Raw genomic sequence first — 24,478 nt, 5'->3', positions numbered from 1 at the left:
TCTGTCATCTTTACAAAAACAATCTAGCAATTGGATGATGGAAGGGACCTGCATGTGTTGACCCTTCAGTTGAGAAGGCTGGTTAGATGGCAGGGTGAGAAGGAACCATGGCAGCAGTGCTCAGCTCTCCTTGGTCGGCTGGTCCATGAATTGCTGCACAGTTTCTTTCAGGTTTCAAGCGTCATTTGAACTTTTATACAGTAGCAACAAACAACAGCAGAAGATGCCAACCTGGCTTTGCATTCAATCTTAAGTGCAGCATAGCACTGAATTTGAGTTCAGTGAAGATACACTGAAGTATTTGGTTTTTATAGGAAATGGATTTGTGAGGTTGTTCCCAAAGCTCAGTGCTGTTAACACAGTGTGGTATTCATATTACACGGCAGCTTAACGAGTATTAGAGATGAAAGATAGAGAAGAGCGAAGGAATATTAACTTAGAGAAGTGCCTAGAAAACAAATAACTAGTAAGTACGCTGTTTTGTTTGGCTCATTTGTATGTATATGGCTGAATCAAGAAAACATACTTTATACGGAACAGAAGAGACCTAATGTGCTGTTTATTGACACACGCACCAAGTCGTTGGTAATAAAAACAAATGAAACAGTGTAATTAGCTTTCACATTACCAACAGGATTTAATGGGTGTTTATTGTCCACAAAGTGGTATTTAGAAAAACTTCCCCATAGATTTGCCGTGATTAAATTACCTCCCATAGTTCTGTTGGAAAAGTATGCATTTTATGCTTGCGAACAAAGAATTTATTTGCATTCCAGAGGTAATTTTCAGGAATTTTCTGTTGACTAAAATAATGTGGAAAATCCATGGCTCTCTAGTGACCTGGAGGACTGACTTTTTTTTGCACGTTACTCATGGGACAAAAGTGATCCTGTGTATTATGTGTTCTTACACCGTAAACTTAGCAGAAGGCTTTTGGCCATCTACTCCAATCTTCTGTTTGTTGCAGGTCACAGATTTTTGTCCAGTTTGCCATGGAGCCTCATAACTGGTGTCTGAGCAAAGTGTCTTCTGGAAAAGCATCAAGGGATGGAATAATCTGTTAGTTACTTCAGTAGCTTGTTTGAGTGGTCCCCCACATTCCCATCAGCTTGTGCCTAATTTGTCCTTTGACTTTCTGCGACATCTGTCTCTCAGTCCCTTGACATTTGGATCTATCTAGTTTAAAATTTTAAGGAAGATTTGGATAAAAATCTAAAATTCAAGCCTGTAGACAAAAATGTATCCTAATTTTCCAGAGTTTCAAATACATAATCTTGCTATTTTGTAAAATCTCATCTATTACCACCTGTCACATTATATTATCTCTCTGGGGGAAAACCTGTGACGTGTAATTCCTGTCCCTTAGGTGATTTTTCCTTCAGAAAGAGGCCAGAAGCGTACAGAAGTTTTGACCGCTGTCAAGAATCATTTGAAAGTATCAAGCTTATTTTCTTGTCTGTCCAACTCCAAGTTTATCCTAATCTCTGAGATTTGGCATAATATGAGGAGTTTTACATCTTCTTTGCTAACTGAGCAAAGAGCTCCACAGAGAGAGGATGCTACCTGCGCATCCTCAGGCCAGACGTAATCTTCCTAATTGTGACCAAGTGACAGAAAGCAACTGTCGATGGAAGGTGCAAAACATTCAGATAATTTCCAGCTGCCGAGGTTTTTGTGGTTACACAGGCAGTGTTTCCTGAGGCGCTGCAGTGCCAGCAGGACAAGTGAGGTTCCTAGTGACCCAACGGAGGGATGGTATCAGTCCAAACAAGAAAGCTTAAGTTTACATTTTAATGGTAAAATTATGGTCTTAATGCATCAGTAGCACTCTTGCCTTTCATGTCAAAAGGATTGGGGTTTATTTCTGATAAACTGTACTGCAGAGTGGCTTTTTGTGTAGAAGTTGTTTTGTTACAGTAACTTCAAAATTTCTGATAGCAGCAATTAATATAGCTGTCACTGATTTTTTTTTTTAATTGGGAGCTATGAATTTGTGTCCTTTCAGAATTAAAAAAGCAAGTGAAGAAATTAATTCAGATCATTGCTGTGCTAGATACATTGCAATTATAGAAAAGATCTGTACATTTTTATAAATAGGCAATATTTGCACCACCTGTCAGTTAATTCTCATGACTTCCAATGATTTTATCTGTTGATGTCGGCTTCACAGTTAAGTTTGAAGGCCTGACACTAAACACAAATTAAGGGCATCTCAAGGATCTACAGAGTTTTCAACACTGAAGTTCTTCATCCTGGCATACGGCCCCTAATGTTTATTGCCTCTGGCAGTTTCTTCTGAAGTATTTTTCTATTGCTGCTGCACATTTAATTTTTCCTAAACTCATATAATTGGATTAAGGCTATTACTTCCAGTGATTTTTATCTCATTTAAACAACACATATGTTCAGTTCTGATTAGTGTGAAAAAGAGACTTGTGTTTTCTGTAGCATTTGTCAACACAAATTGATTTTTATGTAATGTCTTGATTTTATATAGAAGCACAAGCAATTTATTTCTGGACATTCACTGCCTTAAAAGCTTTCAAAAATTGAATAGAATCTGGACATGGATCCTGAGGAGAGTAGAACCAAAGCATGTTAAATAGGTTTTATTACAAAGAAGGATTTATATGCAATTCTTTCTAGCTCAACGGGTTGTTCCATTTGGTCTGACACACTTCAGACAGAGCTCTGATCACTTTTTCTTACCGACTGACATATTTCTGTGTTAATGTTAATGGAGGTTTCCTGTTTACCTCAGCAGGATCAGTGAAGGGCTCTGGTATATTCATCGCTAACATGAGGAAGACATTCTTGGTATCTTAATAGTGAATTCTTAAATCCTTTATAAGGAGGTTGTATTCCATCCTCCATTACTTAACCACCTACATTTCCGTGCTATTACAGCAAAACTATTCGTGTGCCCTGTTACATTCCTTTCCTCACAGAGAAACCTTTAAAAATTTACTAAATCATCTGAGACACGTTTTGTTCAAAGTATAAAATAGGAGACCATGGCTGTTCTTTTTTGTACCTTAATTGTTTTTGTAATGAAGTCATTTTGTCTCCTTTGCAGGCAACTTCAGCAACAGCAAGCAGAACTTGAGGTACATCAAAGAGATGGGCTGTCATCCTATGACTTATCTCAGGTGAAATTTCTCAAGTTTTTATTTTTGTGCCTCTGATCTCTTAAAATGTAAAACAGTGGCAGATTTCAGCAAAATTAAAAATACATTGTGACTGTCCCTGAGTTCCTTTTTGTCAAATCTGATGGAGGGAATTACCTTCCTCTGTGTATCTCCACAGGTGCCTGTTCCGAGTATATCAACTAACGTTCATGAGGGTGGAAAGTCTGTGGAAAAGCCTGATGCTATCTTCTCCCAGGAGAGAGATCCTAGATTTGCTGAGATGTTTGCTGGAATAACTGCTTGTAAGTGAATGTCTCTGATGTTTAATTTTTAATACTGTGTTAAGCTTGGTTACATGATGTGGAGCAGAGCTTCGAGAGAATGAAGAGAAACTACTATGTAGCAGAGAAATTTCCAACCAACCATCAGTCTTGAGGAGATTTCCTAGAATTTGCCTTTATTTGGTATTTCTCCTAAAGATGACGAGGAGTAAATTCAAGGAGGGAAGGACAGCTTTCGTGTCACCAGAGCTACCTATTTTTTATTCTCTTTTCATTGCCCAAGAGCACCTTAAGCAGTGTTTGTAGATACTGAACATACTGAGCAGAACTTGTCGTTTCTATTTTCTTTCTTGAACAGCAGATGTGAATTCATCTCTCTAAACAGACAGGGATTACGAAAGTTACCATATAGGCATAAGATAGGCCTGCAGTTTTTATCAAATCACCAGCTTTTGTATATATGCTTTCAGAGGCATATGCTGCCTTGAAGTGTAATAATATACTTGTTTTCTGGTCAGTTGAGGCATCTCCAGTCACGTGGATCCTTGTGCTTTTTCCCACAACTTTTGAGCTTGTTGGCCAGTTCTTATAAGAGTGATAGAGATCTCAGAAGTAGTATGTTCTTCTATGTTTTGTGAAGATTCCTGTGAAGACAGAGTCCTTGCTGAGTGCCCTCACCAAAGGATTTCCCAGCACTGTTCCAAGAGGTAGCAACCAACTTGTCAGATGGACAGATGCAGGTGACTCAAACTAGCCCCAACCTGTGCTGCCTGTTGCCCTGAGACAGAAGTCATTGAGAAGACTGGCAGCTGAAGGGTCATACGAAATATATCTGTAGGAAGCCAGGCTCATTAATTCCACTGCTCATGGAAGAACTCGTTAATTGTTTATTGTTCTTAACCGTCCTCACTGAAAAAGAGGAGTTTTTACATTTGTTTTAAATAAATCAACATGTAAATGTCACGCAGTGCATGAAGGAAATGACCCACAGGGTTTGACTGCAGGGGTCCTGGGAGATGACCTCACTGCATTGGTTTCTTGTGTCTGGCTTGGCCTTTTCAAATGGAGGAGGCATTGTAACTGCAGGATAGACTTGATATTTTGTCCTCCTGTTGCTAGGACTTCTCTGTTATTCCTGTTCATCCTTGTCTGTCTACTCTAACAGTGAAGTCAACAGCTGAGGCCATAAAAAGGGTCCATTAGAAGGTAGCAAGACTCCAACCCTACACACCAGAATATGTTTTTCCAAGCAAGAACATCTTGCTTTTTGGCTGCCTTATTGGCTCTTTTTCAGGCAGCTCTGAACTGTTTGTGGGGAAGGGTTAGGGTTAAGGGTCTAGCAAGCTGTGAGGTAGCTGGGAGGTTATGTTCTTGGAAATGCCATTTCTCTTTTCATTCTTATCAATTTACAGGCTATGTTTTTTTTGGGACGTTCACCCTGTCTGAATTTCTCATGGGAGCTGTGATCAAGGTCTTCTCTGAATGATAAAAAGAGATGGTTCACAGTTAGAGATGAGATATGCTGTCCAAAACCAATATTGACAAACCTGCATGCTGCCTGCAAGACATTTGCATTATCTGGATACCCGATCTCATTCTCTGCTACATTCTGTAACAATACAGGTTTGACATAGGGAGATTGTTGCCATAATTGCATACAGCGGCCACACATAATTACAAAACAAAACTGGGGAGAGGAAGTCTGGCTTCACTGATTCATCCAAATGACTTGAAGAATGGGATGATGTGGTTCTTACAGAAAACTTCATTCTACAGGCAGAATCACAGGTCCTGCTGGGAGAAGGGCATATCACTGACCAGTACAGTGATGGGGTTTAGAAAGAAACAGGTCTGAGGGTGCAGGTAAAACACCAAAACAAAACAGGTTTTCAGTGCTGGACCAAAGGTGAGAGCAGAGAAGTAGTGCATAAAGTCCTGAGTGGGAATACAGCTGGGAGAGATGTGGGCCAGATTCAGAGGCTAAAGAGCACTCAATGTAACTCAGAGATTTTAAAGCCAGTTTAGCTGCTTGCGATTAGTTTAGCTGTTCCCTTTGTCTTGGCTTCATCCTGCGGCACAGACCCTGGTAGCTGCCGTGGCAACTCTGTTCCATTTGAGGAATTCCAGTTCATTTAGGGCACTCTCAATTTTGCTGGTGAGTTGTTCTCGTACGTCTAGAGTACCCACAGTCTCAGTCTCTTCTAACCCTGAGAGTTTGGTATCCCTGTAAAGGGTGGCCTTAGGAAATGGGAGATCTCATGCAGGAATGACATTACTGCAAAAAAGGCAGAATCATCTGGTCTCTTTCTCAGAGATATCCCAACCAGTTCTCAATTCTTTCTACTCCATACACAACCCTTTTCTAGACCTTGTCTCCGTTTCTCCTTGGTTTATTTTGTGTTAGAGCATAGGCTTGCAGCCCAGACTTGGTGTCTGTGCTGGGCAATGTGTAGCCAGTGAGGAATTTCTACAAATTTCTACAATTACAGAGGAAAAGCAATGACAGCTTGCATAAGTGACCTACGTGCTCCTTCTCCAAGGCTCCTGTAAGGTAATTTGAGGTGACCTTTTTATTTAGGAAGGTGAGATTGGATTCTTGTTAGGAATATAACATAATAAGAGCTTATGTAACAGAGAAGAGCTGGTGTGTGATGGAGGCCTACACTCACAAGGTCTCTAAAACCTAGGGAAAACTAAAAAAATACTTCTGTTACTTGTGATTTGAGTGGGCCTTTTATCCAGGAGAGTATCTTGTGAAATGAGTGGGAATCTGAAAAGAGCAAAGGGGAAAATGGGGAGGCAGGCTTGATTTCCAGGCTTGTCAGAAGTGCACAGCGACAAATGGTTGCAAAGCCATCAGCAAGCTGCGGGGTGTTTTGCACTTGGAGGTAGTAAGGGAAGATGCAGCAAGTGAATAAAAGGGGGTGGAGCAAACCTTTAAATTATTTTAAGAAAAGTAGTAGTAGTGAGGCTTCCCTGGGCTTTGGAATAATCCAGCGCCAGAAAATTAACTTAAGGGACCACATGGGACTGTTCACCCAGTTTCGTCTCATTCAATTAGAGATTGATCTCCAGTTGCCACATTAAGAGTAGACTATAAAAGTTAATGGCATCTCCATGTGTGTGCTATTCACTACACTACTCTGTCTTACACCCCACTGGGATGCTTGCATCCTATCTCATGGCTCCCTCAAGCCACGCAGAGGACAGCAAAATCCATGAAAAACCAGTGTTTTGCTGTGTCACAACTCAGGTGCACAAGTCTTGCAGACACTCGGAACAAAGTGCCCCCAGCCACCTGTGAGACCGAAATGCAGACAGGGGCTGTGGGGTCACCCAGGTTTGCAGGTGGTCACCCTGAGATCTGCAGGCGTGCCACCAAGCTGCTTGGGACAGTTGGGTACTCCTCTCCAGCTGTTACGGAGGGAAGCAGGCTGTCAGCTGATTGGGACAGGGGCTCTTTGACACCATTGCTGGGGATGTTTAACCCAGCAGGGGGTGGGCCCTCAGCTCCTAAGAGGCTGGAATAACAGCAGCATCCCTGGAGGGCTGCTTCTGGAGCCAGAAACGTACCCTTGCCTGCAGCCATTCCCAGGTAAGCCACAGAGGTGCACCTGCATCAGACCTTCTTCTGACCAGGCTTGTTTCATGCTGCATTCCTCCATTCCCCTGGGCAGACTCTCCCATCTTTCTTCCAGAAAATCTTTCTTTCCAGTCTGTAGCTGGGACCCATGCACCCATCACTCCCTGCCTCAGCCAGAGCCACTCTGTCTCCCATTCCCCTCCTGCCTGATGGTCCGGAGGAGCAGCTTCCAGCAGGCACAGAGAAGGTCTGGGCTGCATGGCTGGAGGGCACATACCAGTGTTATGTTCCGTGCAAACAATAGCATTAATGAGGTTTTTTTTTAAGAGCGTATGAAGTAGACACAAACCAGCTGTGCCTCTTTTTTTCGTACTGAATTGTCATATAGCTCTTTTGTGTCATTCTTAATGTGCTCCACGGGGCTTCTTCATAAATCTTTAAGAAGGAAAGAAAAGTTCCTGCTGCACATATATATTTCAATTCTCATGAAATCATTTTGCCTTCATTTTCTTGTCCCTAAACTTTTCTCTTTCTGTGATTTGTTTTGCTTTTGTAGCAGATAAAAAAATGATGGCCTCGGCATCCACAGCAGGAAACCAGCAACTTTACTCACAGGGAAGCCCATTTCAGCCAGGACATTCGGGAAAGACATTCAGGTACTGTAACGTATCAGTCCAGATCCTGAATGTATCAGTTTCTGTCTGAGCATGGGAGACTGTTCCCCTTCAATCTGGTGGAAACAAAACCAACCTAATGTGAAAGGGCTTTCTTTACATGAATGAACTTTGCTTTGTGTACACTTCACTCCTATGTGATGTCTCAGCACTTGGACAAGGCTTACAAGCTGAGAAGATTGGGATATCTCTGTTAAAAATACTGGCTGGTGAGTAAGATACTTGTTGCTGTGATGATGTAATTGGACAAAGGGAAGAAGCAGCAACAGATCACGAAGGGAAATAACTGTGAGAGGTGATGGGGCAGGCTCAGAGATTGGAGGAGCATTCAACCAGGTCCGAACATTTGTTTTACACTTAGAGCTGCTGATGCTTCTGCAGGCTGCCTTGGAGGGCATCAGTCTGGATGCCTTATTAAAGCATTTCATATTCTGGGACCATGATGCTGAAGTTTCATTCTCCTGTTTTAGACCAACCAAGGTTTTGAAAGTGAAGGAATAGCCATTTGGAGGCTGTCAGTTCCAGGAATTAGCAAACATCTGCAAACTTATGATTTTATTTAAACCAATGTGTTCTTAAAGTTATAATTGCTAATAATGTCAGTGGGGAGAAATAAAATCCCTGTGCATGTGTTTTGTCAAATTAAAACCAAGAATAACGTGGGGGGTGGGGGGGGATATGACAGTAGATTAAAGTGTCTTTTAATTGGATATTGTATATTACTGAATAGTTGACTTGCCATCTTGGGGTTTGGCATGTGTTTGGTTTGTTCCCTTTGTTAGTTCCTGATGTTTTAACTGTAGCTTTTTTCCTACTGCTATTCGATTACATCAAGTAATGACACATCTGCGGGCATTTCCACCCTCAGTGGAGTGTCCTCCCTGAATGCTCTCCAGGCTGGTCCATTCGGTCACTGAACCTGGACAGCCTTTAGGCTCTTTTTTGCAGATTCCTGGTTTCAAAGTATGTTTTCAAGGTGCAGCCCAAGCCCCTTAGATGATGGCACTTGCCAGTCCAGGGGGGAAGGTGTGGGCAGTAGGGCCAGCCCTCCCCAGCAGCTGTTGTGTGCTTCTGAATTCAGCCAGATTTAGATGGAATTTCTGGTCCACTTTCCCTCTTTGGAGACCCCGTGGTAGTAAAAGATGAAAATAAAATTTTAAAATAAAAAATAAAAAAAAAAGAAACTCTACAAAGAATTTCTAAACTTTTAGGCAGCTTAAGAAAGACAGAAAACAAGTCCCATATTCAAATGCCTGCCACGTTTTGCTTACCACTCTGGAAGGGATTTTGTCAGCCTTAGAGGATTCTGATTCCTGCTTCCTCTCTACTCAGCCTTGTTTACTGTTTTTTCCCAATCATCTACTCTCTTCTTTCTCTGTAAGATTGTGAAAAGAGACAATAGGGAAGGGATTGCAGAAGAGCGGAAGCTGTTTCAGTTAACGCATAAAAGCTTTTTTATATGTTGTGTCTTCATTTATATACATGTATATCATAGAATCATTACATTTATATATGACACATAAAATAGTAAATACATATTTATACGTATAAAAATAGATAAAAGCACATTCACAGTGTGTGGTTATATAGATTCAGTCGTTCAAGACTTCCATGAAAATAAAATGGTAAAGTGGAGCAGTCCTTCATAAAATTTTCCTTCTAATTAGGAATTTCTGGGAAATGTCTCTGTAGTGAAATTCAGTAATTAGGAAGCATCCAACATATAAACAAGCTCCTTTGGAAATACTTTTTCTTTTATTCCAAAGCTATTACGTTAGTTTATGGTTTTTTTTCTTAATTATTCTTTTGCTTGGATATATAACTGCATGCTCTTTTTTTAGCATCAGTTGGTGGAAAAAAGGAATTAAAAGTTCAAATTTTTAATATATAACACACACTTCTTCATTTCCCAGGCAGGAAACAAATAAAGAGGTATTTATAAGTATCATCATCTCATGCATCTTCATTTGGGATGGCATTTAAGCAAGTGTTTAAATATTGTTGACTTTAAGCACAAATTTAAAATCAAGTACCTGCTTGACTACTCTGCAAGCAGGCTATTTTAATGCATTAAATGCTAAACTAATGTGGAGCTAAGTGTTTCTGCACTGTGTATTAGACTAATTTTATTCTTGCAAGCGCTTTCAGAGAGATGATAGAAGTCTAATTCAAAATTATTTTGGCCTTTGTATCTGTTTGAACTGACATTTTAGAATGCTGTTTCCTGGTTTTGTTTCAAGTCATTGTTTATTAAGATAGATTGTGAACTTTTAGTTTTAATGACATTGACAAAATTTCCATATCTGGAGTACTGTTCGTGCATAGAGAATACATCCTACAAATGAGCACTGTTTCTGTTCCTTTAGTTCATCTGTGGTACACGTTCCTGGTGTGAACGACATCCAGTCGTCTTCGTCAACAGGCCAGAACCTGACACAGATATCTCGCCAGCTAAACCAGAGCCAGGTTGCCTGGACAGGAAATCGCCCACCATTTCCAGGACAGGTATTGATTAAAGGTGTTTTGTTTTCATGGTCATCAAAGATTTGCAATCTCTGTGCTTTTTACGAAACAATTGGTGAACCCCATTTATAAGGTGATTAAATGTACTTTGTCATTATCATTTGTGGTTGGTGAGAAACCAGTTCCCCCACTTCTATTCCTTGGCAGGTTATCATAATTTGAGGCAGCGGCCCTGTGCAGAACTGCATTTAGTTTATAATAGCGTTCATAATTGTGGCAGTCGCTACGCTGATATAAATCCCAGTGGAAGGTGTCAGTCCTGTACTTATTTTTCTATGTGCGCTGACTGAAATAAAAGATGACAGCTGTTATGCTTCAGTATTAAGCCCGTGGATTGAATCTTTCTTGGACCAAGGTCTTGCACCCAGCGATGTTACCCCAGTTAGCAAGGTTATCAGAAGGGGCACATACAAATCCAGGCATGAATTCAGAGCAGAGGCCACTTTGCCTGTTGCCCCTCCGTTAGCACTGCCCAGTGCAGCTCGCACTGGGTCACAAGCTGGAGGAAACAGCACATCTCTCCAGTAGATGCCCTGTGCTTGACAGCGTTAGCCCAGAAATCACCTCTTGTTCTGTGTCACAAGAAAAAAAATGTTTTGAAACTCTGTTAAAGACAAAGAATATGAAATAATCATGTTTGATCTATCACTAATGCTGCTGTTAATCGCTCTTGACTTTCTATTGTTTGGTAGGCTAGAATGGCATGTTGGGGCAGGCACTAAATAATTTTTCAGTTACTGGATTGTTTGCCCATTAGTCACAGATGCTTCTCAGCCCTTGATGTGCCATGGTTATTCTGTCACACCTGTTTAATTAAATCCAGTCGCAACATTAACTTTTTTTATTTTTTCAATGATGTGGAGGATGCTAAAAATTACTAAAAAAAACTTGCTCATCCCTCCTACTGTCCAAATTCTGTCCAAGTCAGAGTTGTTATGTGAGTGCTGGGAAGTTGAAATTCATTCATGTCATAAAAAGTACAATAGAGTTAAGCCTTGCAGAATTGACATGTCATGCTCTTGCTGTCATTGTGGAAACCTTTAGAAATGTATGATTGCATAGCTTGGAACTGATCTGAAGATTTAATAGCATCTTCATCATGTTACATGCCAGCTGGGATCTGTGTTCCTCCCCAGCTCCCCTGCATTTGTCTAAGAGAATAGCTTCACTTGGGTGCATGGAGTGGCAATAACTGTGCGCATCATTAGAAGTATCCAAACATGTAATCACCTTTAAATTCTATTCACTAACTGTGCGCATCATTAGAAGTATCCAAAGATGTAATCACCTTTAAATTCTGTTCATGGAATTGGTTAGGCACTGAGTTTTTCTTGGAACTGCTGAATTAGTTCATCGTGTGGGAAATGGTTTCAAAGCAGATTCTGGCTGTAGCATTAGACATTGCTGTAGCACATGACTTTGGATGAGACACTTCACCTCCCTTAGTCTCAGTGTACATGTTGCGCATGTCTCAAAGCAGTCTTGCAGTGTTTAGTCGTTTGTGTAACATTCTTGGAGATCCTATGACGAAGCCATTATGTAGATGAAAATGACAGCAAGTTGGTTTTTAATACCCTTGGATTAACTCAGCTACCCAGTTAAAGCAAAGTTAGACTGTTTCTTCCCTCCTCCCAGGGCTGGTGATTCACACTCTCTCCCAAGCCTTTTACAAGTCAAAATAACTCTTCTGCCTGTACTACGTAGGCAGGGAGAGAAAGCAGCTCATTAGCTTTGAAACTTCTTTGACCATTTACCCCCAAGCACTGGAGACTGTGGTCATCTGAGAACTGCATAAATTCTGCAAGACATACAGATAACCGTGATTTTAATGTGGCATTGCAAAATCAAAACACCTGGCAAATAAAGGTGAATTCTGTATACTTTCTGTATACCTCTCAAACCTTCAGTGTGAGGTTAACCCTTGTAATAGAGGTGAAGGAAATAATGTTTTGCCAGATAGCTTTGATGTTGACTACATGTGAGTTAATCAGCAGAAGAGCTGTAAGTGTTGGTTTATAGAGTGTTGTGTTCATTATGCAGAAATAAGTTGTCTTTGACAGAGATGAAATACGGCTGAGACCAGAATAACATGCCTTTTCGCATCTGCAGAGTTTACTTATCCTTTACATTGTTAAAAAGTGAGTCTGCTGTGCTGTTCCTCAACAATAAATCTCGTTCCTTTCTTTTACCCCTTATTCCTCAGCAAATTCCATCTCAGTCTGGCAAGGCTCAGTCATCTCCCTTTGGGATTGGAACAAGTCACACCTACCCAGTCTGGCAAGGCTCAGTCATCTCCCTTTGGGATCGAAAAAACTCCCCCCCCCCCAGCCGATCCATCGTCATACAGCCCCCTTTCCAGCCCAGCCACCTCCTCTCCGAGCGGGAATGCCTACTCTAGCTTAGCAAACCGAAGTGCAGGGTTTGGTAAGTTTTAAATGATGTAACACAGATATGCACATAAAAATGAAACTCTCCAGCATTAACTTCATTATAAATCCTCCAACCTGTTATTCTGGGGGGTCCGTTGGGAAGCCCAGGGGCTGAAAGGGTTTTGCTTTCTCCCACTGAGCAAGGTTCAATTTCTTTTCACTTCTCAGAAGAATGCTTAAGTGGCACAAATTTACATTCTTTTCATTTTTCGACTTCCCTGACTGCACAGTGATGTCCTGTTGCCCAGAGATGGCTTATTGGAGTTTGGCTGGAGACAGGTTTTTCTTGTACCCACACTGCTACTAACCTAATCAGAGTAGGTGCCATGTTTTTTCCTATTACACGCTAATTTAGTGGCTTTCAGACCATGACCCAGTGGGTGACCCCTTGGTAAATTTTCTGCACTCCCCCAGCAGAATAATATTCAAGAGTAAAAAACAATGTGCCATTTCAAAAAGCATAAGTAGCAGTGTGTTAATATGTGTCATTTTTCTCTTATCCCTTGAGAATAAAATCGGCGCAGATCCGTTGCAGAGCAGCCTCACGAGGCGCAGCCTGTGCTGCGTTGCCCAGAAGGGCTGCATTGAAAGGGAGCTCTTCCCACAGAGCTTATTCATCCCTCCATTTCCATTTCCACCAGGCTTTGTACATTTGTTTACGAGGCAGCGTCGCGTTTCAGGCCTAAGCTGCTTGGCAAGAACCCTTCCACCTAATGAGAAACATTTCCTGACCTACATCAGTTTGGATGCTATTAATAACACAGCCTTCACAGAGACGAGTGTCTTGAACCTCCGGCTGGCAGTAACCGTTTTGCTGAAAAGAAGCATCATTTGCCTCACTGAGTTAATTTCAGTGTATTGTTCTGAGAATAATAATAATAATAAAAAAAAAATTTGCAGCTTCCTTTCAAAGGGTAACTTAGATGAATTTCGTTTTGTCCCATAAAATAGCTCCAGGGTTTCTGAGTCAGCTGAATTATTGGTTGTGGTTATGTCAGTAAGGGAAGAGCTGTAATTATCTACTTCAGATGTGACAGAAACGCGTCACTACAGCCTGTTTACTTTCCTGTAAAATGTTCACTTTATCTGCTTTGCATGGTTTAGCTGGTAGCCAGAAGGATTGGGTTAAGCACGTGTTTCTGTGTTTTCTGAAGCCGTGACTACGAGCAGGGACTGACTTGATATGATCGAGTCTGGTTATCAGAGATCTGACATAGCACACACATGGAAATTTGGCATCCTTGGTAGAGGGCAGATTACTGGGGAGAACCAGATCTACCCAGCTTAGTTCTCTGCAGTGAGGGGAAAACAGGCAAAAATAGTAGGAGTATTTATATAGAAAAAAGAAAAAAAAAAAAGGATAAAATGTTTGGAGGAAAAGCATAAGCCTGGTGACAAGCTTTCTAAAATGCAAATTCTTAGAAGGAAGCATTGTAAACAAAAATTATCCAAAAATTTTATACCTTTGGGGCCAGTCTGTAGAAATAGGGTAAAATGAGTCCAGATCAAGTGTGAGCTGTGACTGTACTCATGGAAAGCGTATGTGTAATAGGTGACCAAATTAATGTGTGTGGCATCATGTTTTTTCCCGCTAGACTATTTCAGAGAAATCCATCTCCCTGAAATCATCATTTTAAGTGTATTTACCATAAAACCTTGCTGTTCACGTTAGTCTGTGAAATTTAAATGGCCTCAGACTTTTGAGAAACCATCACCATATGAACAGGATAATAATTTGCTGTAAGCTGCATGTTAAATAAATAATTTTGCAGCTGTAATATTGGAGGACAAGGTAGTCCAGCAAACAGCACTCTGCATTTAATACACCAAGGCTGTTGTCTGTTGATATTACTGCTTTTACATCTGCTTACAAAATCTAAAGTGTTTTTCTTAGATGAGTAGGTAACTGTGCCCCACTGCTCTGCAAGATTTACTCTTTTAAAGAAAAAGAGCATTCGGATGATGCAGTTCGGTTTTGAAGTGAAATGGCAAATATTCTTTATTCGTGATTAAAAAGCGGTGGGGGGATGCTTTAAAATTGTCTTCCTGTGCCTGGCTTGTGGTATCACTGTGCGTTTTGCTTTGAGCAATTCACTTGCTGTGTTTGTGCAGCGTGTCAATGAGCTGTGCCGTGGGGGTCGCCCCCACCCTGCAATCAGCTGCCTTCGGCTTCCACCCTGCAGGGGCTGGGTGTCACTCAGGGTCTTCTTTCTAAATCTCTTTTGCAAACAGAGCATTGATGGATGAAGCCTCAAAAGCAGGCAGGTTTTGAAGGAGCTGCTCTCTGACTTGTGCTCTTTCTCCCCCTGGCCAGCTGAAGGTGGCCAGAGCAGCGGCCAGTTCCAGGGGAGACCTTCTGAAGTCTGGTCCCAGTGGCAGAGCCAACATCACAACCAGCAAAGCGGCGACCAGCATTCGCACCCGCAGCCCAGTCAGACCGAAGTGTTCCAGGTGAGGGGAGTTCAGCGAGCCCTAAGTCCTTCTGACAGCTTCTCACTGCTGAGTTGAAGAACCATGGCCCTGGATGACTGGGGTGCTGGCAGGGCTTGGAGCAGTTGTGTGCTGCCGTGGGTTTGCACTGCTGTTAACTGACATTAGCTACGGCTCAGATGGTTTAGTTTTCTGCCAAAGAACAGCATCTTTTGCTTTGCATCCTGTACTTAGGGCTTATGTGTTTTACAGGGAGGCCATGAAATAGTCCCAGATAGAGGGTCCTTCTTATCCTGGTGCTGGCCTCTGACATCCCAGTCAAATCCCATCAGACATCAGTGTAATTCTCTTTGATAGTTCAAGCAGGAAAGGAGTCTCATAGTGCATAGACGATAGTGGCAAATAATTTTTTTAAGGTTAAACCCAGTCAGATATCAGATAGCTGGTAAACAATCCTCATCACCTACTTAATTTTGTAATATTAAGTATCATTTTGGGCCTTTGCTAGAGATGGAGTGGGACTTTGTAAGTTAACTAATGAGGTCTCCGTCCTTGTATAACTTGTTTTGAAATTAGATCAAGAAGACAGTTTGCAACAAAACAATGCAGATAAATGCAGAAAAGACAGTTCAAGCCCCAAGCAAGGTTTAGAAGTGGGGCACCTCATTATCTTTTAGAAAGTAAGTTCACCTGCAAGACCGGGCTCGTGCTCAGTTGCTCGCAGGAACGCTGCAGAAGAGACATTAGCCTGAAAATATGCCTGTGTGAGTGAACCATTGCCTCACACAGGAATAAATAACATCCCTACATCTGGAATAACTACCTGTCTGCATGCTCTTACCCCCTGGCCCAGGCAAAATTAATCTTTTGCATCTCTCTCTATAAGCAAAGTTTAATTGCTTTGCATTTACTTTAACCCAAAAGCATATTCAGGGTAATTCCAGTGGAGCCGATGGCAGCATGGTTCAATGGCCCACAGAGACCTGGGGCTCCAAGCAGCGTCTTGCTTGTGTCTCAGGCAAGTGCTGTGTCTCAGCAAACATGAAATTAGTGGGAAGGAGGGCCACGGGAGAAAGGGAGAGCTGGGCTCACCTGCCGAGCTCTTGGAGGTGACTGAGCATTTGGAGGGAGTTAGGGTAATAGCTGGATGTGATGAGCTCAGTTCAAAGGCCTCCAAGAAGTTGCTTGGACTGTCTGTGCCTAAAGCCCTGGGTTAGCTGGACATACCGAGAGAGAGAGATGCAAGAGGGGAGCTACCCTGTACCTGAGGAGACCTTGCCTCCCCAGCTGCAGAAATGCCGCCAGGGACAGAAACTTAAACAGGCAGGGCAGCTCCAACTGCCCCTTGGCTGGGGAGGAGTGTGGGGAAACATAAAATAAGCGCAAGTTTGAGTCAGAAAATGAAGGCTGACCCTGGCAGCTGAGTAACGGCCCGTTGTGTTCACAGCCTCTTTCACCACCATCGACAGGGATGCTACGGAGACCTCAGATGGATTTTGATCTGTCTTTTATCTGTCTCTTCTCAATACACGGCAGCTCTCAGTAGTTACTCCTTCACAGAGGAGATCCTTTGAGCTTTCTTATTTGCTCTTTAGGTTTTGTTTTATTGCAAGGATAATGAGCCATCCCTGGCAAACCTTGGCTTTGCGGTAAGAGCTTGTTATTGTAAGGACTGACAGGAAAAGCAAGCATAAACTCTGGTTTTCTCAGAAGGGATATCTTTTCCCTGTGGCTTTGGTCTCCAGCTGAGAGGAAAGGTTGAGTATTTTTGAAGCCTCATGCAGGGACCTCACTTGGCTCAAGACACGTGGGAGCAATGACCATGAAATCTCATTTCTCCTGAGAAGTTCCTCCTATTTCCTCTGCCTCTGTACATGCATGAAGGCTGCTTGGGCATCTTGTTAGCTGGGGTGGATGTCCAGTCTTTGGTGTTTTAAGAGGATGATGAGCAGTAATACATTCACTGACAGATGCTGGTGAGGAGGGGAGACCCTCCCCAAGCCCATGCTTGAACAGCAGGAGCTCCTTTCTGTAGGGTGCAGGAGTGTATGAGATGTGGAATACTTCCCATATAAGTAAAACCAGAGTTTGCTTCTCTGCATATGTAGTTACCCATCCCAAGGGGAGCTGTTTCAGCCTGGGAGGAGTGTGGGGCAGCTCAGATGTGCCTTATTCAGAAGAGCAATCCCTAATTTCTGCCCTGCTAAAGTCCCATCTCCTGTTCAGAAATGCTGCAGTAAAACATAAGCAGCTCATAAAGCTCAGCCCAGCCCCCTGCACAGGTCTGGTTTTCACCTTATTTATCTAACCTTTGGCCTTTTCTGGTTTTACACTGAGAAGATGAACAGGAAACAGTTTGTGTCTGGATAACATGTTAGCAAGTGACACTTTGATTTTTCCTTATCGTGCAGGACATGCTGCCAATGCCGGGGGATCCGACGCAGGGTACTGGCAATTACAACATTGAAGATTTTGCTGACCTGGGCATGTTTCCACCATTCTCTGAGTAGCTTGTGAAGCAGAAATGGAAGTTCTTCTCCAAGGCCATTTCAGTGTAATTTTGGCTCTGCTTTCTCTGTGTTGCATTTCTGTAGAAGCTACTAAACCAGAAGACACATTTCTCATGTTTCAGATAGTGGTGTAGGGCTTGCTCTCTCCTCTTTGGGGTGTGTCAGTGCTGACAGAGGAGCTCCAGCACTTGTTAGTGTTCATTGACAGCTCCATTTTTATTTTATTTTACTGTCATCTACCTCAGAGATGAAAAACTTTGATTCATTTAAAAAAAAAAAAATCTCTGAGTCTTAAATATTTGAATGTGAATGATACCTAATATTTCCTTTGAATGGTAATTTTTAAATAGATAACGAAGTAACAAAGACTAACAGTGAAAAGGTAAGGTCATGTCTTGTTACAGTGCCTACCGCTCAATTTTGATGCCTTGCTTTAAGCTTATGTTTCTGGAAGCAGACACAATATTCTGTTTTCTTTGATTCTTGTAGTTTTTAGGTCATTTCAAATGTGAGCTTAAGCAACATAATGTAGGCCTCTCTCATCAGAAGATTCAGCTCCGCCTTTTCTAACTTAAACTTGAATGTGTGTACATTTTGGTACTTTCTGTATATCTTGTGCTGTATGGAGTGATTTCCTGTACTGGTTTCTTTCGCCTTTGCAAAGGGTCTGTTCTGGAGTGTACTGAAAAGGTTGACGATATATGTGGAGGATTTAGATATCGTGGGAGTCTCCATCACTTCACATAGGTGTTCTTACTTTTAATTCAGGTGGTTCTCTATTCAGAACAAACATTTACTTATATAAGCTATTAGTCTGTTTTTTGCACTGAATTGAGGCCTATAACTATACATTTCTCACTGACTGCTTTAATTTCTATTGTTCTTGCTTTCCCAAAAATATTGCCTCATAAAAAATGACTGTAAACACATCAAGATTGCATTTTCTATATCAGCTGCATTTTCTTTCTGTGGAGTAACTTTTTTATACTGTGAAACCTCACATTTTAACAGTGCAAGGTGGTGGCCTGTTACTAGGAAATAATTCAAGCTCATTTGCTGCAAGCAGTGAGATGGTTTTGTAGTGTATAATTTTTTTAGAGTGAGTTGGTAATAGATATCAGTTGGACTATTGTCCACTACGTACACAGTGATAACTTGAATTTTTGCTTGGATTCCCAAGCAATCACTTCTGTTAAACCCTGTTAACCCTATTCTCCCTATTCTGTTAAATATGGGATTTTCAGCTTGCCAAGTGTGTTGAGGACTGTTGACTATTCTGAATGCTTTTCTGCAGAGGTAAGTTAGTCACCTTCCTCTTGGGCGAGTCACCTACCGTATGTCTTAATCAGAAATGTGGTAAGAAGTGTTTTATTCAGTATTTCATACACATGATGAGTTACAAAGGTTGGGTTGTAACATCAGCTTTTTTATCTAGAACATTTTTCCTGGGATAGGAGGGGAAGGAATGGCTCACAAAGGACAAGGAGCCCAGAGTTCCCACATGCAGGTCATTCATAACCTTTGAGGTCGGAGGGTGGTAGCCAGCCTTTGCAGAGGAGAGGGGCAGCTTCCCTCAGCCTTTGCATAGTCAGGGGCCATCGTGGACCTTGAAACAGCAACCCCAGGGCATAGCAGTCCACAGCAGTTCTTAGACCTCCCAGCAGTAAGATCTGCCTTCTCATAGCTCCTCGGGAATTCTGGGGAGCCTCTGATGGGAGGCACCATGCACATCACTACAGTTCATTTTGTCAGGATAATGTCTGGAGAAGCGGGCAGGGCCCTGTCCTGCAGCCTGCTCTGCCCACACAGGTTTCACGCTGACAAGCAAGGCAAGCAGCTGGGCTGCAGCGAACGCGACCCAGGGACGCGGCTTTAGCAGTGGACCTTGTGGTGGTGTTCCCATCTGACTTGGCTTTCCTGGCCTTCTCTGAGAACAGCGTGTAGTTTTCAATATCCAGGAAGTTTTCAGTATCCAGAACCCTTCCTACTGTTTCTCTCGCTAAATCTGGGACCAATCTCTTACCCTACCTGCAAGAGGGGCTAGGGACTCTTTCTTTAGGGAATTTTTTTATCTCTAGATGCAGTACTGATCTGTAAAGATCAGTAAAGATCTCCTGCTTTGTACTTGCCTCACCAAAATCAGGCTGAAAACAAACATCTTGTATCTCTTCTCTCCCAGAGATCAGGAAAATACTTTTTCAGGTGAGCAAGCTATGCTCTTACGCACTATTCTTTTAAATCCACGGATGTTTGTTCTCTTGGAGCCTTCTCCCTTTCTGCTCATGCTGCTCAGATGAATGACTGCTCATTGAATTAGCTGGGCAAAGCTCTGCTCTCCCAGAGGGAAATTCGTTGATGTCTGTGAAAGGTGCCTAGATGCTGCGGCAGCTGGAATGAGGCAGTCGGCATCTGTACGGTGGGGTGTGCTTTTAAACGGGGCTAATCATGAGAGAGAGTGAGAGATGAGCAGTTTATAGCTGTGCACAGAAGAGGCTTGACATGATAAACGTCACTTCTTCTAAAATTCTTAAAAAACATTTCTCTGTAAAGTGAAAAAATAGAGAGGAACAGCATTTTTTCAACTTTTATTTTACCCAGCAACTGCTTGAAGTATATTTATAATCAACTTTTGTTCCTGAATTCAATCTAAAAATCAGGTTTTTGAAGTAATTTTCTTTCTCCTGACATCAGCGATGATAACTTCCTTAGTGTGTCATGGGTTTTATACTACTGTAGGAGCCTTCTCATGTACAGAATTTGGTTGTGCAGTTAGAAGTGCACTGTTAGCAGAATTCCAAGCACATCTCTCTTTTTTTGTTGTTTTTTAAATACAGTATTGTGTTTTTGACGCCAGTATGCCTGAGGCATCTCCTCACCTTGTAGACCACTCCTGCCTTTCTTCTTGGGAAGGGATGGCTGCTCTGGTAAGGGGCAGTCTGGACAGTGCCAGGTTTGGGTTTTCCCTGGGAGCCATCATCATCCCCTGTTTCTGTTCTGCCATCCCAGTGCTTTCTTCTCGGCATTTCCACCCTTCCTTACCTCCCCTCCCGTTCCCGGCCATCCCATCTCTGCAGCACGTTCCCACGCCCATGTTGGAGGCGTTGGGTTGCTGTTCCCAAGCCAGTGAGGAGGGAGCATTTAATGAGCTTAAAGTTTGGCAACTTTGTGCTTCTGACCGAGCAAACGAACAAATTCAGCACTTGCTGCCGCTGCTGGGCATCCTGCGCTGCCCTCGCCGTGTGCTGCCGTCGTGTCAGTGGCTTGCTCGTCTGAAACAGCCTCGTCCCAGGTCTTGTGGCTGGAAATGCTGCGTGGCGTTGGCTGTGCTGTATCTTTTTGTCACGTGTTTCGTTACTAAAGCAACTTACTTATTCTATAGCTGAAGTTATAAAGTGCATTTGGAATGCTAACATTTTTATTACGTGCTGTTTGTGTAGCTTTGCTGGCACTTTGGCTGCTGGTTTCCAGCATTTCACAGGTGGTGAATTTCTTGTTTCTTTTGTGTTTTTTAAGCTGGAAATAAAGCTGTGATTTTTGATCAAACTGTGTTGCAAACACACAGGGTTTCTTGAAATGGAATCTTTTGGGTTTTAAACTGATGGAGCAAGAAACTGCAAATAGTAATGGGCTGGGTGAGTTATTTCAATGAGCGAGCATGTAGACTGAGAGGATTTTAGATACTAAAATATTTACGTTCATTTATTCAGTCAAGCAATCCTGTTTAACAAGAGGGACTCCATCACATTACTTGTTACAAGTGCTACTGGTGATGCTTTAACCAGATAGTTCCATTTGTAGCTTTGTTGCCTTTTTTTAATTTGAAGTACAGCATGAAACTGTAAATACTTCTTGCAGTACTGCCTTTTTAACTCTTAATTACTTCTGGCACAGTGTTAAATAGTGTTGGATTTACCCAATTGCTATGACATATATTTTTATACATAGGTGTACTCTTTTTTCGAGAATAATACAGCCATTTGGTCATTAATGCCTTATCAGTGTCATACTGCTGTTGCTCTTTGTTTGCAAGGTATCGAGTGGACTAATTTCTAGTTCAGATATTTTCACTTTTCCTGGCAGTGCTCAAGTCTGGCTTCAGGTGATTTTTGCCAGAGTCCCATTTTTCACAGTTGTTAGCTGTGAGAAGAGGAGAATGTGGGCTTTGCTTTGTTTCTATTAGTGGAGCAAAGAAAAGGTGATGGCGTCTGATTGTCTTTAAAAGGTCAGTCTTTTCCTACTCCAAACCAGAGTGCATTTCTTGGACTGATGACTGTGGGCACTGATTGCTTTCTGTCGATTAATGGTCTTTAAAAAGAGAAAAAAAGAAGAAAAGAAAAAAAAATAAAACAACTCCAAAAATGGGCTTCTGTCATTGTTAGGCACTTGGTTACTTATCTGTTTAAACTCTTCATATTGATGTGAAATTGTGCTGTGGATAAAGTGTATTTTGTACTTCTGAATGTTCTATATTTATGACTAACAAGTACAGAATCAGTTGTGTGTATGTATAACTAATAACTGCCTTTTTAAATTTCATTAAAATAAAAATGTCACGAGCTGTTGTTAATTCCTGTCTTTCTGTAAATAAAACATGACGTTGGGAATCATCAAGTAGGAAATAACCCTGAATGATAAGATTAAAAATCAGAAGATTAGGCATTGATGTTTGTCTTTGAAATCTCCTTCTGTGCTGTGTGGTCATGGATGGGAAGTTCCCCTTTTATCTGTCTCGTATAAAGGCTGTCCAGGGGGAGCGGGAGAGGAATGATAGTTTGAGATCTCAGCTTTTAAAAGAAGTTCCAGAAAAACATTCATTAACAGCCCTGTTCTGCTGATGATGCTGAGGTGTGTGAACTGGTATCTGTATTGTAGGGGGGTTCATTAGAGCACAATCGATTTAGAATTAATTCCTAGTCTGTGGCAAATTCTATTCACTCCCTGGGGTGGTAACACAGTGGGTTCTTTGTCCACCTTTTGGTCTCATTGTTCAAAGTTTAAAAAATACTTGTATCCTTCCCACAAACATCCTGGTGACCTTTTCCAACTTTCTTATGTAAAGTGCATTTGCCTTTCACGGTGGTTCTTTATTGTTTTTATACTGTACTTCTCTGTTGACTTGATAGTTTGTGAGCAGGATTTATCTTGCTAATAAATCCAAAAAACTGATGACTGGACCATGGCAGGAGCTGAAGATACTTTTTTTTCCTGGTACAGGGTAGGTGGTGTTTTTGCAGCCCACGCTCCATTTTCAGGGCTCTGCCTGCAGAGAACAGACACGGGCTGTGCTGGGACCTGACGGGAAACCCGCTGGGTTGAGCTTAAGCAGATGCAGCCACCAGCCCCACCTGCTCTGTCGAGCTCTGCTGGCTAAGTGCTCACCCCAAAGAGGTCGGTCAGTGAAGATGTTCCATTTGTGCTGTTTTGTTGGAAAAAATGGGTTTTCAACAAAGTGATGTTCTTTTGGCATTTCTCCAGATGCTTGTGAAAACTGTGATGAATGGATATGCCCCAGACCGTGAACCCCATTTGGAAACGCAGCGTACCTGCATCGTGGCAGCTGTTTGGTGCTTTTTCAGTGCATTTAACAGCTCTTAGTTGCTTCTGAAGAACATCATCCGAACAGGGAGGTGCGCACAGGACGGGTGGTGCACTGCCACTGAGCATGGTGTGGCTGGGCTGTTCCAGGATCCCTCCTAGCACTCCTCTTAGATCGGTCGTCATTGACCTGTGCTCTCATGCTAAATAAAGCGTACTTCTGGGCACCAGGGTGACAACTGGGTGTGGAAGTGCTGGGAGCTATTAATTTTGGTGTGGAATCTGGGTTTGGGAGATCCTGGATGTGAAATGGAGTCATGTTTGGTGACCAGTAGTCGCTGCAGCTCAGTGTGTTAGGACACCGTGGGAGAAAACCACACACAAAGGCGAAAGAAAAGCAGTTGAGGCTCCCTGTGTCCCTACACTTATCATCTTTGGCTCTATAAACTGGCACTAATAACTAACTGCAACAGCTTAAGTCTTCATTTTGGTGATAGAAATATATTTTTCTTAATTTTCCATGGGAGGTAATTCTTAGCCACATTTCCATCAATATACCATCATAGTTCAGGAAGTATTACTCATTTAATTTTCCCAATTTCTCTCCAAGTTGGATGTAACAGGGACAGATACAGGGATTAATTCTTCCATCCTTTCTCACCACGTTTCAGCATATTCCTGATTGGAAATGCTTGGCAGCATCGTTCTTCAAGCTTCTTGGTTTGTCCCACATAAAATGGAAACACTTGAACTGTTTTAATGGATATGGGTTCAGATCCAGAGGTTGCTAGGGCATCTTTTCATTAGCCCTGGAAAAAATTATCTTCTAATTATAGACTAGCACTAAATCCTAATATACAAACTGTGCCATTTGGGACCCAACTGAAAAAAAATGTCAACCCAAGGCTCACACATGGAAGATGCAGCAGTGCTTTGGTGCAATTACCATGGCTCTTGCAGAGAAAAATACAACAGCTGTGCACACATTGCTGCTGTAATTACAAATATGCAGGCACAACTCTGAGGGACAGAAGACAGCCACAGCTTTGAACCCTGCCCCAGCACACGCACTCTAGGAGAGAAAACTAAATCACCCAACGCTTTGGCGTGCTGCTGTCTCTTACAAACAGCAGGTTCCTCCTCTTAGCTGAGAAGGTGAGGTTTTAAATACTCAAAATGCTTTTGAAAACAGGACTTGGAGCATAGAAGCTGTGCAAGGTTGAACTACTTTGGTGCACCCTATCATCCCAAACGCGTTTTGGGTGGCTCATAGAGCCTCCCCCTGGACACTGCCCATCCTTGGCTGCTGCGGCTAATGACCCTTCCCTTGGAGCTCATCTGTGGGTGGCCTGGACGGGAGGCAGCTTCAGCCTGCAGAATAAAAT

General features: G+C 42.2%; 1 protein-coding gene across 1 annotated transcript in view; it reads left to right on the top strand.

Moving 5' to 3' along the window:
• Positions 1-17,667, top strand: part of ARNT2 (aryl-hydrocarbon receptor nuclear translocator 2) — a 74,997-nt gene extending 57,330 nt beyond the window's left edge. Inside the window, exons 12-19 of the mRNA XM_010074061.1 lie at positions 3,077-3,149; positions 3,307-3,430; positions 7,549-7,648; positions 10,033-10,171; positions 12,393-12,471; positions 12,518-12,613; positions 14,933-15,069; positions 17,460-17,667. Coding sequence (XP_010072363.1) covers positions 3,077-3,149; positions 3,307-3,430; positions 7,549-7,648; positions 10,033-10,171; positions 12,393-12,471; positions 12,518-12,613; positions 14,933-15,069; positions 17,460-17,558 — 847 coding nt within the window. The 3' untranslated portion in view covers positions 17,559-17,667. The remainder of the gene's footprint in view (positions 1-3,076; positions 3,150-3,306; positions 3,431-7,548; positions 7,649-10,032; positions 10,172-12,392; positions 12,472-12,517; positions 12,614-14,932; positions 15,070-17,459) is intronic.
• Positions 17,668-24,478: the final 6,811 nt, after the last annotated feature.

This window comes from Pterocles gutturalis, unplaced genomic scaffold (assembly GCF_000699245.1).
Source record: "Pterocles gutturalis isolate BGI_N339 unplaced genomic scaffold, ASM69924v1 scaffold4727, whole genome shotgun sequence".
Taxonomy (NCBI): Eukaryota; Metazoa; Chordata; class Aves; order Pterocliformes; family Pteroclidae; genus Pterocles; species Pterocles gutturalis.
This window is presented reverse-complemented; position numbering and strand designations above follow the sequence as displayed.